The sequence below is a fragment of the Neomonachus schauinslandi genome, chromosome 4, assembly GCF_002201575.2.
Source record: "Neomonachus schauinslandi chromosome 4, ASM220157v2, whole genome shotgun sequence".
NCBI lineage: Eukaryota > Metazoa > Chordata > Mammalia > Carnivora > Phocidae > Neomonachus > Neomonachus schauinslandi.
The window spans coordinates 17,949,025-17,967,196 of NC_058406.1; the positions used below are offsets into that span (position 1 = coordinate 17,949,025).

General features: G+C 43.6%; 1 protein-coding gene across 1 annotated transcript in view; it reads left to right on the forward strand.

Moving 5' to 3' along the window:
- Nucleotides 1-6,310: 6,310 nt before the first annotated feature.
- CLIC4 (chloride intracellular channel 4) overlaps nucleotides 6,311-18,172 on the forward strand; it is a 73,775-nt gene continuing 61,913 nt past the window's right edge. Inside the window, exon 1 of the mRNA XM_044914438.1 lies at nucleotides 6,311-6,532. Within this exon, the coding sequence (XP_044770373.1) occupies nucleotides 6,461-6,532 (72 nt within the window). The 5' untranslated portion in view covers nucleotides 6,311-6,460. The remainder of the gene's footprint in view (nucleotides 6,533-18,172) is intronic.

Here is an 18,172-nt window from a genome sequence, read left to right on the forward strand (position 1 = left end):
CTTTCTTTCTTTCTTTCTTTCTTTCTTTCTTTCTTTCTTTCTTTCTTCTTTCTCTTTCTTTCTTCCTTCCTTCTTTCTTTCCTTCTTTCTTTCTTCTTTTTAAGATTTTTTTATTTGAGAGAGAGAGAGAGAGCACAAGCAGGGGGAGGGGCAGAGGGAGAAGCGGACTCCCCGCTGAGCAGGGAGTCCCATGCTGGGCTCCATCTGGGGTCTCCAGGATCATGACCTGAGCTGAAGGCCAATGCTTCACCGACTGAGCCACCCAGGCGCCCCTGTTTATTTCTTTTTAAAACCAATTTTTGGAGAAGTTATGCATACCCAAGCACAGACTTTTTCAGTTATGAAACAAAACAGTGTAGAGTAAACAAAGGGGCACCCCTGTCCCCTGTGAGCCAGTTCTCCTCTCGGGGGATAAATACCCTTAGCAATTTCTTGTGTGTCCTTCCAGAGAAAAATGCATATGTGATGAAAGATGAATTACAGGTTATGAAAAGATGATTCACAGGTGTGCACATGTGATATACAGGCATGCAAAGATGATACATGGGTATCGCATTAAATTTTGGATTAATATAGAAAGACCTAATATCATAATGATTTTGAGTCTCCTTATCCAAGAATAGATCATGCCTCTCAATTTGTCCAAGCATTTCCAAAGTTTTTTTGTGAATATATATATTCTCTCACATATATATGTTTCTCAAAAGCATAACCATTTTTTTTTTCAAATGGAACTTGTACATGTTATTTAGATGCTTTCCTATTTCTTAAATATTTTTATATTTTTGGTCACTTTTAATAAATGAGATGTTTTGTTCCATTACAACTTAAAAGATGGTAGGGGTTTGTATACAGAAAGACACTGATTTCTAAAAGAATATTAACTTAGTATCTCATCGCTTTTGTGAGGTCTTGTATTGTTGGTGATAGATTTCCAGCTGGTTTTCTCTGGAAGTAATGTTGAAGACAGCCAACCCAGTAGATCCTGTGAGCATGTTAATAAATTCTTTTCGATATGAATAATGGCCTCTCACATCTGTGTAAACTTTCCCTTCCTTCCCTGATTCCACATAAGCCTCTGACACTTGGCAGAAGAAGAAACTGAGGCTTAATAAGGTGGAACAATTTGCCCAAACTAGTGAGCGACAGAGGTGGAATTTGAACCAAGGCCTGTGATGCAACCTCAGGATCACGAGGCAAAGGAGAAATTGAGTTGAGGAGGGGTTTGTGCAGAAGAAGCGGAAGATGACAGTTTTTGAATGCCTACACTGTGTTAAAAACTTTACCATTTTAAAAATTTGATTTGATTTTTTTTGAAGTAATCTCTATGCCCAACGTGGGGCTCAAACTCACAACCCTGAGATCAAGAGTCACATGCTCCACTGACCAAGCCAGCCAGGTGCCTCTATGTGCCATCTTTTTTAAACACTCATAAGAACCCTTCAAGACCAGCATTATGAGCAGATGGGCGGCCAGGGTATGGGCAACACGGATGAAGAGATCTGGGTTTGATTATTGGCTCTGCCACTTACCGGATGTGTGACCCTAGGCAAACTGCTTAACCTCTCTGAACCTTTCTCCACTGTACCCTTGTTTCAAATGGTACCTGGATGGGTCCTTTTTCTAATGAAGGTCCATCTACTGGGGCTTGTGGCCAGGAGGAACATGTTAGTCCTTGGACCCACACACTGGAACTCTATCCCAAGGGCCTAGAAAAGCTGAACTGAAATGTATCTCCAGCTTCTGTGTTTGATTCTTCCAGGGGAGCCCAGATCTATCTATAGGGAGGCTGGAAAGGTTGGTGCTCCTATGGACACAGCATTCAGGTTAAACTTTAGCCAGAATTATGGCTAAGTCACAATTAGCAAGATTTTATAGGACCTAATTGACATCAATGGGGACAGAGTTGAAATTCAAAGCTGCGTTGGGATTTTCCATAGCTGGGTTGACTGGCATCACCAAAGAATAACTGAACGCCTGTAATATGTGCAGTGAGAGAAACAACAATATGAACTTAGGAAATGGGAAGTTAAAAGGCAATGTTTGAAATTTATTTTATTTATTCTTTCACTTAGTCTGATTATTATTATCCTATATAATGCGGCCAGGCACTGAGTTAAGCATAGTAGAGCATATATAATAACTAATGTGTATTGAGCACGTAGTATATGCTGGGCACAGTGTTAAGTGCTTTACATTTATTAACCCGTATAATCTCCATCACAAGCCTGTGAGGTAGGTATTGTAATTATCATCATTTTGCATGAGGAAACCGAAGGTACAGAGAAGGTAACTTACTTGAAATCACATGGCTGGGAAGTGAAATATTTAGCTCAGGTAAGGATATATATGACAAGTTTCCCAGTGCTCCAGGAAGCTCATAGAATACCAGGGCAGAACACATTGATATGAATAGTAATCATAGCTAATATTTATTAAATGCTTCTTATTAAATGCTTAATGCAGATATTATCTCATTTAATCCTCACAGTGACTTTATGAGTTAGGTTCTCTTTTATTGCCTGCTGTAGTGATGAGGGAATGTACTTGAGTAACTCACCCAAGTTGGGGTTGGAAATCAGGCAGTCTACCAGTGAAGCCCACACTGAGAACTGCAACACCACCCTGACCTTGACCTTGATGGGTGGTGGTGTAGAATCCAGACCAATGCAACAGTGGAAAGACGCTCCATGGAGCGGGGGAATTTATGAGTGTGCTTTGAAGGATGAGTAGGAGCCTACTTTTTCCCATACCACTTAGTGGACAGTGTAGCCAAGAGATAACTGTGGGTTCAAATTGCAGCCCCACCATCTTCCCAGCTGAACGGCTTCTGTTTATCCCCTCTGACCCTGTTTTTTTTTTTTTTTTTTTTTTTTTTTTTTTCTTTTAAAGGTTTTATTTATTTATCTGAGAGAGAGAATGGGAGACAGAGAGCATGAAAGGGGGAGGGTCAGAGGGAGAAGCAGACCCCCCGCCGAGCAGGGAGCCTGATGCGGGACTCGATCCCGGGACTCCAGGATCATGACCTGAGCCGAAGGCAGTCGCTCAACCAACTGAGCCACCCAGGTGCCCCCTGACCCTGTTTTCTTAATTGTAAAATGGGGACAATGAAAACTATTCCTATGACACCCCCTGAGGAATAGATATAATTGGTTCAGGAAACAACCAGCTAGCTGTTGGGCATGTAATGTGGAACAGTGGTCAAGCTGATGCACACATGGGTACAATATCAACAGTCCCTACAGAGCACTTACCACACACCAGGCACCATTCCAAGCACTTAACATAGATTCACTTACCAATGATCTTATCAAATAGGTACCATTTTTAGGTCCATTTTATAGATAAGAGATGGTAGCCCAGAGAGACTGAATAAGTTATGCTGAGCTAGGAAATGACAGAGTGGAAACCAGGCAGTCTGGCCCCAGAGTGCATGTGCATAGCACCTCTCTACTGCCTCAGTTGTAGAAAGTGGGGTTGAGACTCTCGGCCAGCAACGCCACATAATCAAGAGTGGGAGGAGGGAAGTGTGTCATTAGGGGAAGCTTTTTGGAGGCGCCATCTTGTCCTTTGGAAAACCTGACTCCTTGGCAAGGGGCAATCATAACACACACAAAGCACCTGGCTTCTCAGACCAGGAAAGCAGGACCCTCCAGAGTATGCCCGGGGTACAGGAAACCATAGCGTAAACACGGCTCGTTCACTCATTCCATAAGTTTTTATTGTGTACCATGAGCTGTTCCACGAGCTGGAAATATAGCCATGAGCAAAATCAAACAAAAATCTCTGCTCTCATAGAGTTGATGTTCTAGTGTGGGGAGACAGACAAGATGCAAATAAATAAGTAGACTATATGACCGAGGGTGGTGGTATAGAGAGAGAGAAAATGGAGGGTGGAATGACCTATAACAGCTTGCGCTGTCAGATAGGATGGTATTTGGGAGATGTCTCAGAGTGTTTGGCCTGTTGAAGGAGTAGCAAGGAGATGGGTGTGGCTGGGGTAGAGAGCAAAGGGGAGAGCAGTTAAGATGAGGTCAGAAGGGTGTGGGGGGAGGTGGGAAGGAGAATGCATCTCCACCCATCTTTAAAGTTGGTGTGTGTGCTATAGAAACAAACATGAGTTTAGAATGCAAACTATGCATACATTTCACAGTTGGAAAATGAGACTTGAGCACAAGGTGCTCATGGAGCCTCCCCTGCATAAACATCCCAACTCACCCCCTCTCTGCCCATCCCTGTGAGCCCATGGGGTTGAAAGTGGGAACACCAGGTATGAGTAACTGTGACCGGGTTTCTAAGGCTTGGGGTCTGAGCCTTGGAGACCACCACTGCCTCGGCGTTCCGAGGAGGAGAACGTCTGGTTTCCTCACAGCTAAGATCGGATTGTAGTCAGGGAGGTCTCAAGAGCCCTACTTCCAGGCTTTTCCCATCTCCTTATCCTGGTGCTGGGAGGCCAGTACATGACCGGCAACAGACACCGCAGGGAATGTTCGCCGATTCAAACTGAATTCGATAAACCCTCAGGCACACCTGGGAGAATAGGATGCCTGGAAATATTCCTCAGCTCCAGGGCCAGTTTGGGGCCTTCTTTGAGGTTTCATTTGATCGTTTTAGACTTGGATTTGCTTTGAACTGGTTGACCACTTTGGTTGCTTTTCAGGCAGGGTGGAGGGGGGTGGCTGGAAGGGAACTTTGGTTCAGTTCATAATTTCGTGAAAAACTAACATTGAGTTCGGTTCAGAGTCCAGACAAGCACTTCAGTTTGTTTTAGGTGTTAAGTCCCTATCTGGGGGGCAGCCCCCTGGTGTTTCTTTCTTTTCAACAAACAAGCTAGTCACAGAGGGAGTTGAATATGACGTCATCCTAGCCTGTAGGGGTGAACGGGGACGGTACAAGGCTCAGGGCAGAGCTAACAGCCGTCACCGACTGAGTGGCACTTGCCGTAAGGCAGAGACTGGTAAGAGCGCCCCACTCGCCATAATGAAACAGGCTTAGGGGTTTCAGGACTTCATCTGACTCTAGACACTGTCTCTTTCACAGAGTCCCTACAAGAATATTTGAGCAACTTGCTATGGTCTGGGAGAGGAAGAAGCTGCAGGTTTCACAGTATTTTCATGCATACATTCAATTTGTTCAAACTGAAATGTGTTAATACACTAAGGATGTCGAGAGACAAACCTCCTACGACTGACCTCCATCATTCCACTGAACCTGGGAAGTGGGGAAAAGTTGTGAGTCAAGTATTAACGAAAGTCAGAAGAGGGAACAAGTAACTCTTTCCGAGCGGGGGGTGGGGGGGGTGATATTTGCTCTAGGCATTCAGCAGTAGCAAACCTAGACTAGGTACCCACCTCCTGTCGGGCTCAAAGGATCACAGTCCCTGTCTTTGGGGCTGAAAACCCAGGACAGTTTCTCCGGTTTAAGGACCACCTGTATCAAAATTGTCCTGATGCTTGTTAAAATGTGAATTTCCCCTTTCCCCAGAGAACGGGAATTAGATGGATAAAGCAGGTCTGGGTGTAGCACCCAGGTGATTCTGATGCACATTCGAGGTGGCCAGGTGAGTGGGGGTAAGAAATCAGTCCAGGCAGGAGGAACAGCATGGAAATAGCTTGGGAATCCTTCCTAGCCTTCAGGCACTGGGGTTGCAGCTCAAGACTGTAGGCTCTAGGAGAGGGATCGTGTCCGTGCTGTTTACCACCCGGGGCCTGAAACACACGAGGGCTTCATAAATATTTGTCAATATGCTGGCTCCAAGACAGAAGTGACAGGAGAGTCAAAGAAAAAAGGAAGAAGTCAGAGGAGGAAAAAAAGGTGTTTCTAAGGGGATGAAAACTTTCCAAAAAGTCCCTCCGGAAGGCAGCTCCGCCTAGCAGAGGGAGTTGGGGAGGTGGCCGCTGCGGAAAAGGGCTGAGTCCAGGGGGCTGCAGCGGGGGGACAGAGCGGGAGGCGCCTCCTCTCCTCCCCAGGCCAGCCGAAGGCATGAGGTCACCGGGCAGGGCGCCAGCAGCAGCTGCGAGGCCGCGCCCGCGCCGCGGCGGGAGGCGGTGTCAGGCTCCGGCCCCCGGGGGAATTTCCCTCCCGCCCCCTCGGGAGGCGTGGCTCGGAGTCCCGCCCACCTACTGCCCGAGCCTGAGCTTCTCCACCGCCCCCGCCCGAAGCCACACCCCCCGAGCTTCGTCCTCCCCGTTTCCTCCAGGGTCCCGAGATTCAGGGCCTTGGCCCCGCCCTCGACGAGGCCCCGCCCCCGAGCCCCGCCCCGCGGCTTGAAGTGGCTCGGGCTGGGGCCGCCTCCGAGTCGCGCGCGGGGCGTGGGGCAGTGCTGGGCGGGCGAGGCTGAGGCGAGCTCGACGCCGGGACCGTCCAGGGAGGCGCAGCGCAGCGCGGCGGGAACCCTCAGCCGGAGCAGCCCCGGAGCAGGAGCAGCCGCCGCGGTCCACGGAGCGCAGCCGAACCGGCCATGGCGTTGTCGATGCCGCTGAATGGGCTGAAGGAGGAGGACAAAGAGCCTGTCATCGAGCTCTTCGTCAAGGTAAGCGCTCGCCCGCCGTCCCGCCGCGCTGAGCCCCCGGCGTCCGCCCGGCCGGCCGTGAGGGGGCGGCGTCCCTGCGCCCCGGGCGCTCCTCGGCCCCGGCGCCCCCGCTGCGCCCTCGCGCGGCGCCCGCCCCACCCCGGCTCAGAGACGCTGCTCCCGCGCCCCCGGCCCATTGTCTCGGGCCCACCCGCGCCTTCCCGCCGCCCAGGCCGGTTGAGGGAGCCGGGGCGGCACCGGGATCCCCGGCAGCCGGCACGCGGAGCGGCGGTCACCGCCTCCAGCTGCGCGGGCTCCGGCGGCCGCCAGACCGTCGTCCCGCGTCGGGGTGGGACGCGCCGCTGCCCGCAGGACCCGGGCGGGGGTGGGCCCCGTCACCCCCGGCCCCGCTCCCGCCCTGGCGCCCGCCCGACCCCACCCTCACTTCCGAGTCTCCCCGGCCGGGACCGAAACCTCTCAGTCGGGAGATGATGAACCCAACTTCTTGGAACGCTTTGTCAACGAGCATTTCGCTGCCCGCTGGCATGAAACTCTAACTTTAATTTTCGATGCGATCTTAATTTTTTTTTTTTTTTTTTTAAAAAGCAGACATTCCAGGGCTTCCGGGAAAGACCGAGATTCCCAACTTGGGTTTTCCTGTCTTAGGTAGTTTACCACCATCTGGGTTTCTTGTTTCTCAAACTCGGAGTGGTTTGTATGATGCAACATTTTGGCTGCTCCCTTCGGTGTTGCTGCCTCGGGAAAGATTGTGTGTGCCCTTTTGTTTTGAAAGAAAAACTGATGAGGGGAAGAATTCATAACTTGCTTGGGCTTTAAAGGGTTGATTTTCCCCTTTGGTCTCTTTCCTGGAACTATCTTATTTGCTTACAGATTATACCCCTATCTCTTTCCTATTTTAATATTTTTCTTTTTAGCAAAGGAGAGAGGAGTTATGAACATCTGGCTCCAGCTGCCTCCCTCAAAACCTCAAAATCCTTGAGATGCTCATAGTCACTTACGCAGGCTTATTCAGGGCTCTGAATTGGAAAGTTAACAGGAATCTAGAACAATTTTGTTCTTTTTTCCCTGAGTTTTTATTTTAAAGAAGGGAAGATATTGAAGGGTGTGTTTGAGAGATGGGAGAGAAGACATGATCAGAACAATGTTTGTTTTAGGACTTTCTTTCAGTTATCGGTGTTAGAAATATTTTGGTGTTAGAAACATTTTGGTTCGGGGAACTGGAACAGCAGACAGGTCTAGAACCCCCAGAATATCTTCAAAGATTCTGTTTGGGTGACAGATACAGTACTGGGAAGTGCAGAGGATGTAGGAAGGAACCTGAAATAAGAGAAAGTAAGATGGGGGCGCCTGGGTGGCTCAGTTGGTTAAGCGACTGCCTTCGGCTCAGGTCATGATCCTGGAGTCCCGGGATCGAGTCCTGCGTCGGGCTCCCTGCTCGTCAGGGAGTCTGCTTCTCCCTCTGACCCTCCTCCCTCTCCTGCTCTCTGTCTCTCATTCTCTCTCTCTCAAATAAATAAATAAAATCTTTAAAAAAAAGAAAGATGGGTGGAAGGCAGAAGGGTGGGTCACAGATCAGTGTTCAAAAAATTTTATTGAATTAGGAATAGGAAGGAATTTCCATAAACTCAAAAACAGTATATCTACTGAAGTTCTAAAAAAAAAAAAAAAAAAAAAAAAAACTTAATGGTGAAACTTTAGAAGTAGCATTAAATTTAGAATCAGATAAGGGTACTATCAGTAATGGTTTCTTTTCAGCCTTGTACTGGAGGTCCTAGCCAATACAACAAGACAAGAAAAAGAAATCAAGTGTGTATGGGTTAGAGAGGAAGAGATCAATGCTTAATGCTCTGCCTACTATTAATTTAACCCTTCAATTAGAAGGAGAGGGGCATGGTGCATTGTTTCTCAACCCTGAGTGATTGTATACTGCTTCCCAGTTTTCCATATTTGTGTTGGATGTGTATTATTATTTACTAAATACATCTTGTAGTAATATCTGAAACTGATTAGGTGTGGTGATTATATTTCTCCTGTGCCTAACTATTAAAGTAAAAAATGTTGTGATCCACCTAAAAGCATCCTGCTTACCACTAATTGTAAGTCTTTCTCACGGGGCTTGGTGGCAGAGACCCAGGGTTCAAGTCTCAGTTCTGTACTCAATGGGTAAGTTGTTTTCCTTTTCTGAGACTTATTTTCTTCATTTATGAAATAAGAGGTGAAATGTTTTCTGCTGCCTTGTGATCCTGCTTAGGTAAAACATTGTACTGATATAAACCGGGAGAGTTGTTTCAAAGGAGAAAAAAAAAGGGCCAGGTAAATTGTGGTAAAGAGTATTCTTTTTTTTTTTTTTTTTTTGGTTAAAGAGTATTCTGGATTTCTTCTCAAAACCTATTTATGGGAAATGCAAATGGGGAAGATACCCTGGTAAATATAGTTATTTTGAAAGCAGTGAGGGGGCAGAGGCCATGGTTGTTCAGCATGGTATGTTAAACAGTGTTAATTATTCTGCCAAGAGGTATCTGAGTGTGTAGCCAAAAACTGTTATACACACTTAAAGCATATGAGTGAAAAGGATATTGAGCTTCCCTGTTTAGGTAGCTTTAAATTTAAGAGCAATAGACCAGGACCTTACTAAGTAGTGTGACTGGACTCACAGCTACGTTGCCTTCCTGGTGAGTGTTATTTTTGGAGTTCTCTGCCCCTGAGTCCAGCGGCTCCCCATCACCTGGATAAGTGCAGTTCTCCATTTGTGTTTGTTTACCCCAACACCCAGAGGGTAGGGCACCCTCCCAATAGTGAAAGAAGCTTACAAAGGCAGTCATCCTCAACAGTGGGAATGCCTTCTTCCCCCACCAAGAGGGGCCTGGTAGGTGTATATATTTTGATATACCAGCTCTAGTTGGGAACCACTAACCAATAGGGTGAAATTCAGATCCTTTAGCAAGGGCATAAGCTTCTTTATAATTTTAATTTATAATTAAAATTTGTGGTCCACTTTGTTCACTTACTAGTTGTGTGTCCCAGGACACAATACTTAAACCTCTCCGTACCTCATCTGTACGGTTAGGATATTAATAGACCAAGCTCAAAGGAATAAATTAGTTGGTATATGGAGCATGTCATAAGATAAGAACAGCTTCTGATACACAGAAAATAGATACTAAGTGTGTGTCATTTTGTATGTACATATTTATATGCATATCTCCCCTTCTAGATAGACAGTTCCATGAAGGTAAAGTCTGTATATTCTTCTAAGTGCCTGGAAAATAAGAGGGTACCAAATGTTTAAAATGAGATTTGTTTCCTTTTTTCTTAGCACTTTGCTGTTTATATGTATGTGTGACATGCTTTGGAATTGGGAACTACTTACTTAGCTCCTCATAGTCTGAGTCTCAAACCTTGGTCCTTTGCTTCTAAAACCCTGTGCGGTTTTATCTACCTACTTTACCCTCCCTCCAGTTTGTAGTACTTCTAGTCTTTTCTTGTACCTGCCATATTTTCCATCAATATTTCTTCTTGGCCGTGTTTAGAATTTGGGAACCAAGATTTCTGTACTAAGTAAAAATTACTGAACCACACAATGAGAGAAATTGAAAATGACTGTCGTTTCTTTCTCTGGCTTGTATAAACCCAGCTCTTGTTGACACTGCTGACTCCCCAGCCCTTACCAGTAGCTTTGGTATGATGCGATGGTATTTCTGATCTTAGCGTAGAAGGAATCCCTTTGTAGAGTTTAGTTTTATGGGCTGGAATTTATTTATTTATTTAACGATTTATTTATTTGAGAGAGAGACAGGGAGAGGGACGGGGGAGAGGGGAAAAAAGAGAAGCTGACTGCCTGCTGAGAGCAGAGCCCTACTTGGGACTCCATCCCATGACCCTAAGGTCACCACCCCAGCCAAAACCAAAGAGTGGGGATGCTCAACTGACTGAGCCACCCAGGCGCCCCTTAGGGGCTGGAATTTAAACTTGGTGGTGCATGATTTTGAACCAGGACAATTCCTGTTGGCAGTGGTCACTAAACTGCTGGGATTGGGGTGGTGGTTGTAAAAAATTAGTCTGGTGCAGGGTGGCATAACACACAAGAATAACTGTTTCTTTTGAGATATTTGGCAGGATTTCCAGTGTGCGTGGACCCTGGAGCCAGACTGCTTGGCTTGACTCTGGCTTCAAGTAGTGTGTCAGGCAAGTTTCTTAAGCTCTTAGCACCTCAATTTCCTGACCTCTAATATCAGGATAATAATAATAACAACAATTTTATAGGGTTGCTGAGGGGATTAGCTGCTAATCTGTATGTATTAATTAGGGTAGTCTGAGGTGCTTTAATAAATAATTCACCCCAAACAATGATTCAAACAAGATGGAAGTTTATTTCCTTTCTCACTTAGCAGTCCAGGGAGCGTGTTTTGGACATTGGGGTGGCATTCTTTCTTAGTCATACAGGGACCAAAGTGTTAACAACTTGTTTTTCCAGCAGTCTCCAGAGCATTGAACTCCCCTAAGCTGTCAAAGCTGGTGGCTGGGAAGTCGTTTATAGCCAGTGGGAGGTGGAGTATATGTAGGAGGCACATGTCTCTTAAGGGCCCTAACCCAGAAGTTCTGCCTGTTACTTCCTTTCTCATTCGACTGGGAAGAACTTGATCACATGGCTTCTTCTAATTGCAAGGAAGGCTGGGAAATGTGATCTAGCCATACACCATTCTATGGAAAGCATTGGGAATAGGGCTTGGCACACAGTAAAGACTTATTTTTTTGTTGATGACACTATATTATTCTTTTTTTTTAAATGACAGTATATATATATTTTTAAGATTTTATTTATTTATTTGATAGAGACACAGCGAGGGGGGAGTGGGAGAGGGAGAAGCAGGCTTCCCGCGGAGCAGGGAGCCCGATGCAGAGCTTGATCCCAGGACCCTGGGATCATGACCTGAGCCGAAGGCAGACTCTTTTTTTTTTTTTTTTTTAGATTTTATTTATTTATTTGACAGAGAGAGAGACAGCGAGAGCGGGAACACAAGCAGGGGGAGTGGGAGAGGGAGAAGCAGGCTTCCTGCCGAGCAGGGAGCCCGATGTGGGACTCGATCCCAGGACCCTGGGATCATGACCTGAGCCGAAGGCAGACGCTTAACGACCGAGCCACCCAGGCGCCCGGCAGACTCTTAATGACTGGGCCACCCAGGTGCCCCAACAGTATATTATTCTTTTTTTTTTTTTTTTAAGATTTTATTTATTTATTTGACAGAGAGAGAGCACAAGTAGGCAGAGTGGTAGACAGAGGGAGAAGGAGAAGCAGACTCCCCGCTAAGCAGGGAGCCTGATGCGGGGCTCGATCCCAGGACTCCGGGATCATGACCTGAGCCGAAGGCAGATGCTTAACGACTGAGCCACCCAGGTGCCCCCAGTATATTATTCTTAAATGTAGCCTTCATTAATAGGATTCAGGGGATTCTGTAAATCCTTGAAATTACATAAAAAATCCTATGTGAGTCTTTTTTTTTGGGGGGATTCCTGACACAGGTTTAAGAACCATTGCTCTTAAAAAAGTAAATGGTGGAGTTCTGATTGTCAAGCATAATTCATATAAGCAAGGTGTAAAAGAAGGGTTTGGGCTAGATCATCATTAAGGTCACTTCCATCTGATTATCTGTGACTTAAAGCATTTATTGGAATGAATTAAGTGCCCAATACTGAACTAGGTACTATGGGAGTTATAAGAAATTGTTAAACATTTCCTATACTGAGGTTTATAAATTTTATTGGAAAGAAAACAACAACACAAGATGGTACATGCTTAAGGAGTCAAGTGTAATTCATATTAAGCTAAGAAATGGGGGAAAGCTGGAAGTAGATTTGGACTTGACCTTAAAAAAGTGGGTAGAATAGGTGGATTGGGAATAGCCAAGAATGGGAGTGTTAGGTTTTTGTTTTTTTGTTTTTTTTTAATATTTTATTTATTTGACAGGGAGGGAGAGAGGGGAATGTTAGTTTTGACATTATTTGTAAACTCATTATTCGGGAAATAGTAGATAGATTGATACTTTTGAAAGAAGGAGCCAGGAATGATTCAAATCCATAGTGCCAAGGAGACAAGTTATTTAAAAGTTGAGGTTGAGACTTTTCAAACCTTACTTAGGTTTTTGCTCAGACATACAATTTTCCCAGGCTCGTTTGTTCTCCTAACACTTCCCTCTGTTTTGGATTGCTGTCTACTCAACAGCTTCTCCGTGGCATTTGGGAGGGTGCAGTTGTATCACAGAGAAGGGCAAACTGTCAACTGTTTTTGCCAGTATAAAGTGAGTTCTGTATATTTTGTATCAAGGGCAGCTTTCAACCTCCTTTTTTAATACAAATGAAATACATTTTCTAGGGCGCCTGGGTGGCTCAGTTGGTTAAGCGTCTGCCTTCAGCTCAGGTCATGATCCCAGGGTCCTGGGATCGAGTCCCGCATCGGGCTCCCTGCTCTGTGGGGAGCCTGCTTCTCCCTCTCCTCCCCACTTGTGCTCTCTCTCTCACTATCTCTGTCTCTCTCTCTCAAATAAATAAAATCTAAAAAAAGAAAAAAGAAATACATTTTCTATAGGAAGTGATGCTGGGAACTTTGTTCTTAAAATTGAACAAAACGAATTCAACATTAAGACAGTGTTACCTTGGCTCTAATTGGTTTGACATTCCTTTGAGGTTTCCAGAGAGGAAAATTCAGGAGATAAAAATGAATGTAAAATGTGACGTTAGTGGGAACTCTATTCTTTCTACATGTCTCACCTATTCCTGAGGTCCTACTAGTGCTACTCTTTGTAAGGGCCAAGGTCACGATTTTGGTTAACTGTAAAATTCTGAGAGAAAGGGACCCCAGGTGGGGGCTGCTGAGGTAGGGGACTGAATCAATGAGAAGCCTAACACAATATGAATAATGATAGGAAAGAGGCATTGGGGAGGACCTGGCTGTCCCTGAAAATTACAGTTGGTTTGAAAGGATGCTCACAGGGATGCTGAGAAGCCAGTAAAAGGATGATGAGCAAGACTTTCCCACTTCCTGTTTCATTAGTACTGTGGATCCTCAGTGTCAGGTGCCTCCTGGATAGGGAATTAGCCCATAAAAGGGAAATGTGTTAGGCCGGCTGGGAAGTGTGATTAAAGCATTAATTAAGATTTAGATCAAGTAGGGGTAAGTTAAGATGAGTTTACCCATTTTAGAGACTCTTGTAGAGAATGGAAAGGGAGTTTCTGAAGGAAGATTACATCATTACAAACCTTCCAAGTATGAATTAACAGGAATCTAAATTTAATTTGGGGTATCAGTTTGTGAGTTCTCTTGGAACTTTTAATCCTGTTGTCTTCTTTTGGACTTGGCTTTTATCCCTCAGTGCTCAGTACTTAGTATTGATCAATTAGCCTTGTTTGGTTTCTGTTTTTTCTTCCCATTTATTTATTTACTTTATTATTTTATTTTATTTTTTTTAAAGATTTTATTTATTTGACAGAGAGAGTACAAGCAGGGGGAGTGGCAGGCAGAGGGAGAGGGAGAAGCAGGCTCCTGACCCTGGGATCATGACCTGAGCCAAAGGCGGACGCTTAACTGTCTGAGCCACCCAGGCGCCCCTCCCCTTTATTTAAAACCAGAAGACTGTATTAATCTAAATTTATGAAAGTAACAACTTAATGTAGATAAGTAAGACTGTATGTGAAAGTCTACTGATACATGTGTATGATATTTATGTGGTATTTAAAGTATGTGAGATCCAAGTCTACAGGTAGACTAAGAGTATCTTAAATTTTAATGGTTAATGGTTACTTTGAAGAAGTAACAATATTAGAATCTTAAATTTTAATGGTTTAACGGTTACTTTGAAGAAGTAACAATATTAGAACCAGGGCCAGATATTGACCTGAATTTATCGTGCATATATTTTGTTTCATAGATTTTTGTTTTGCCTTTTTTTTTTAAGAGGCATGTTTTTTTGTTTGTTTTTTTAAGATTTCACTTTTTTTTTTTTTTTAAGAGGGAGGGAGAGAGAGCGGGGTAGGGGCAGAAGGAGAGGAGAGAGAGAATCTTAAACAGGCTGGGCTCAATCTCACAACCCTGGAATCATGACCTGAGCCAAAATCAAGAGTCAGCTGCCTAACCAACTGACCCATCCAGGCACCCTTAAAGGTTTCACTTTTTAAAGTAGTCTCTACATCCAATGTGGGGCTTGAACCCAGAACCCTGAGATCAAGAGTCACATGCTCCACCGACTGAGCCAGCCAAGAAGCCAGGCAAAAGGAAGCCCCTTCTTTTCTTTTCTTTCTTTTTTTTTTTGTGCTTCTTTTTGCTTTTCTTGAAGCTGAAATACAATGTGGCTCTAAGTAAGGAGCATACCCCCCTTTTTCTTTTTGTGATAAAATTATACCAACTTTACATGTGCAGTAACTCATCCTTATGAAAAGCATTTAGTTTTCATTATAGTAGCGTTGGAAACATGTCAATCGTCTGTAATAATTTAAGTATTGGATTTTACCACCACACCGCATAGCTAATTATTTGTATCTGTGAGAGAAGAAAGAGAATCTGAGCAAACACTGGAGACTAGAAAAGCTGAAATAATTAAGAACTTTTAAGGATATGTGAGTTCTTCGCTTGTTTTGCTCTGCTAACAGCTAGTTCCTTTATTTTGGAGGTGGAGACTGGGTGGTAGGTGACTAGAGGGAAAGTTCATTGAAAACTGAAGACAAACTGAAGTGGGCTGTTGGGCTGCTAAGAAAGCTGCCAGAGCTGTAGCCATGACAGCCGCTGGACTAACAGGCTAATGGGAGAAAAAGAAGGTTCAGACTTAGGAAATGAAATTTTGGCCTTGAACATACAAATGTCCGAGATGGAACTGAAAAATTTTCAAAGAAATAAACTTAGGAAGAGTGTGCAGTTTTCTATTACTTGATGTTCTCATTTACAGCATATTTTAGTTAACACAGAGATCCAGAGTTTTGGCTTAGAAATGTTGAAGGCTTGTTGATTCTTCACTGAAGGGTGTAAAAACTGTTGCTAGCTATTGGTAACACAAACTTTATTTACATTTTGTAATTGTCCGCAGGACCCTTGGTTACAAATATTTGGTTTTTTAGTCACTTAGCATAAGTAGTATCTAACTTTGGTCTACTTTTATTTAAATATTGGCCCCAAATTTGGAAAGTAATGTCATTTCCTTTCTGCTTCCTAGTATATTCATTTTATATGTAATGGGCTTTTTAAAAAATATGTGTTTTTTCCCCCAGTTATAACAAAGCATATGCATTCATTGTAGACAACCTAGAAAACATACATAAAATAAAATTACTTATCACTCCTCCTTTGGGAATGGCTGCTGTTTCTATTTTGTTGTATGTCATAGTCTTTTCTATAAACTTGCATGAATTATTGATGAGAGTATAATATTTTAATGTTCTTCATGACAGCAAAATACTTGGAATGAAAAATGAAGCCCAGTCTAGGATGTAACATGTATTGAGTTGTGAGATGGTTTAAAGGAAATATACTTTATTTCATTTTTTTCAGAGAAACTCAGATTGTATCTGGATTTATCTTCCTAATGGCACTAAAAGAGCATTTACTCTTTGATCTTTGCTGGAAGAAAGCAGGCTTTTTTTTTTGTTGTTGTGAAATTTGCCAACACCTAGAATTGCTCACAGAATAGATATTGATTAAATGGTTTGAGGTAGGCTGTTCCTTTACGCTCTTGAGGAGAAATCTGTTCTGAAAATCCAAATGATTTTTTAGTATTAATTTTCTCCTTCAATCTTATAGTGGGTTAGAGGATATAAGATACAATCTTTGTCTAGAAATGGTCTAGCACAGTTTAGGGATATTAATAGAAGCAAATGTTAATTGAATACATTCCATGCAGTAAGTGCTGGAGAGATAAAGAAATAAGAGCAAGTCTCTAGTCTTGGAGGAGCTCACTGTGTAGCCTAATGAACAATCAGCAGGTGAGTAAATGAGCCATGGTTGATGGCTTTTTCCTGTATAGTATAGTAACTTTTTGTCTTGTGCTTTTTAAAATCCAGTTAAGGGGCACTTGGGTGGCTCAGTCGGTTGAGCGTCTGACTCTTGATTTCAGCTCAGGTCATGATCTGAGGGTGGTGAGATTGAGCCCTGAGTCGGGCTCTGTGTAGGGCGTGGAGCCTACCTAAGATTCTCTCTCTCCCTCTCCCTCTGCCCCGCAGCTAAAAAAAAATTCCAGTTGAATTAAGACCTTAAGAAATGACTTATGTGACAACCTAAATGAACTAATTGACTTAGAGATGAGTGAAATGTTTATGTTGCATGCTGACAGATGAAGGGTAGTTAGTATTATGGAGTCTAAGTATGGTGTATATTATCAGTTGTTTAAAAAAACTTGTATCTTTTCCCTCAATAATTTGGTTATTGTTAATATTCTGTAATTTTAATCTGTCTAAAATTGATACTTCTTGCCTCAAATGTTAAATGGATCCTCCTTTCTCTAATTTATTGACTTAGATTCAACAACTTGATCTGGCAGTCAGAATCTTTCAGATCATGACCCAGCTATGTTCCCAGGCTTATCTCCCACAGCAGCTGCACATTCTAGCTAGACTCATCCTGAACATGCCCTGTACTTCTCTGCCTTCATGTAAGATTTTTCCTGGTGTTTCCTTCATTTGAAATATCTTTGACTGCTCCAGCCCCTCTCCCACCTCCAATTTCTGCCTGCCAGAATAATTATTCTTTTTTCTTTCAGTCATTGAACAAATATTGAGGTAGTGTTGTGGTAGCTTGGCTACAGCGAGGAACAGCATGGAGTTCATATTCAGGTGGTGGAGGCAAACAAAGTGTATGTCTGCTAGTGATAAGGGCTATGAAGAAAACTGAAGTGTAGGGTAAGGAGTATGGGGAATGGTAGGAGGTGCTGTTTTTGATTTAACAGGACATTTGGATAACCTTGCAGAGAACAGCATATAAGGAGGCGTGGTCAGAAGCAGAGGGACCAATTAGGTGTCTATTTAGTAATTCAGGCAAGAGATGGTGGCTTGGGCTAAGGTGTGAAGTAATCTGATTCTAGATATATTTCTAAGATGGAGATAACGGGATTTCCTGATGTGGAATATGAGAGAAAGAGGAGTCAAAGAGAATTCTGAGGTTTTCGTTCTGAAGAAATTATAGAATGGTGAAGTTGCTATTAATTGAGATGGGGAAGGCTGTGGAGAGCTAGTTCTGACGGGGAGGAGATCAGGAGTTGATGTTACATTGAGTATGTTAAGACCTTATGTAATCTCTTGTCTAGTGGGAGAGGCTTATGTTAAAGAAATACACAAATAAAGACAGTATATAATTACATTACAGACAAGAACAGGGCATCTTGAGAAGGAATGACAGGAAATCCGATTAAATAGAAGCTGAGTGAGGCGTTCTCTGAGAAATGACATTTGGATGAATGGTGATTAGGAGAAGAATGAGGAGAAGAGGATTCCAGGCTGGAGGAATTGATATATGTAAAGGCTGGAAATACTCAACAAATACTTTTGTTTGAGGGTATGCCTGGAATGGAGAGAACAAAATTGAGGTCCAGAGTGAGATATAGATGGGCCACATCATGGAGGTCTTTGTAAGTCATGTGAATTTTATCCTTAGTAAAAAGAGCAGTT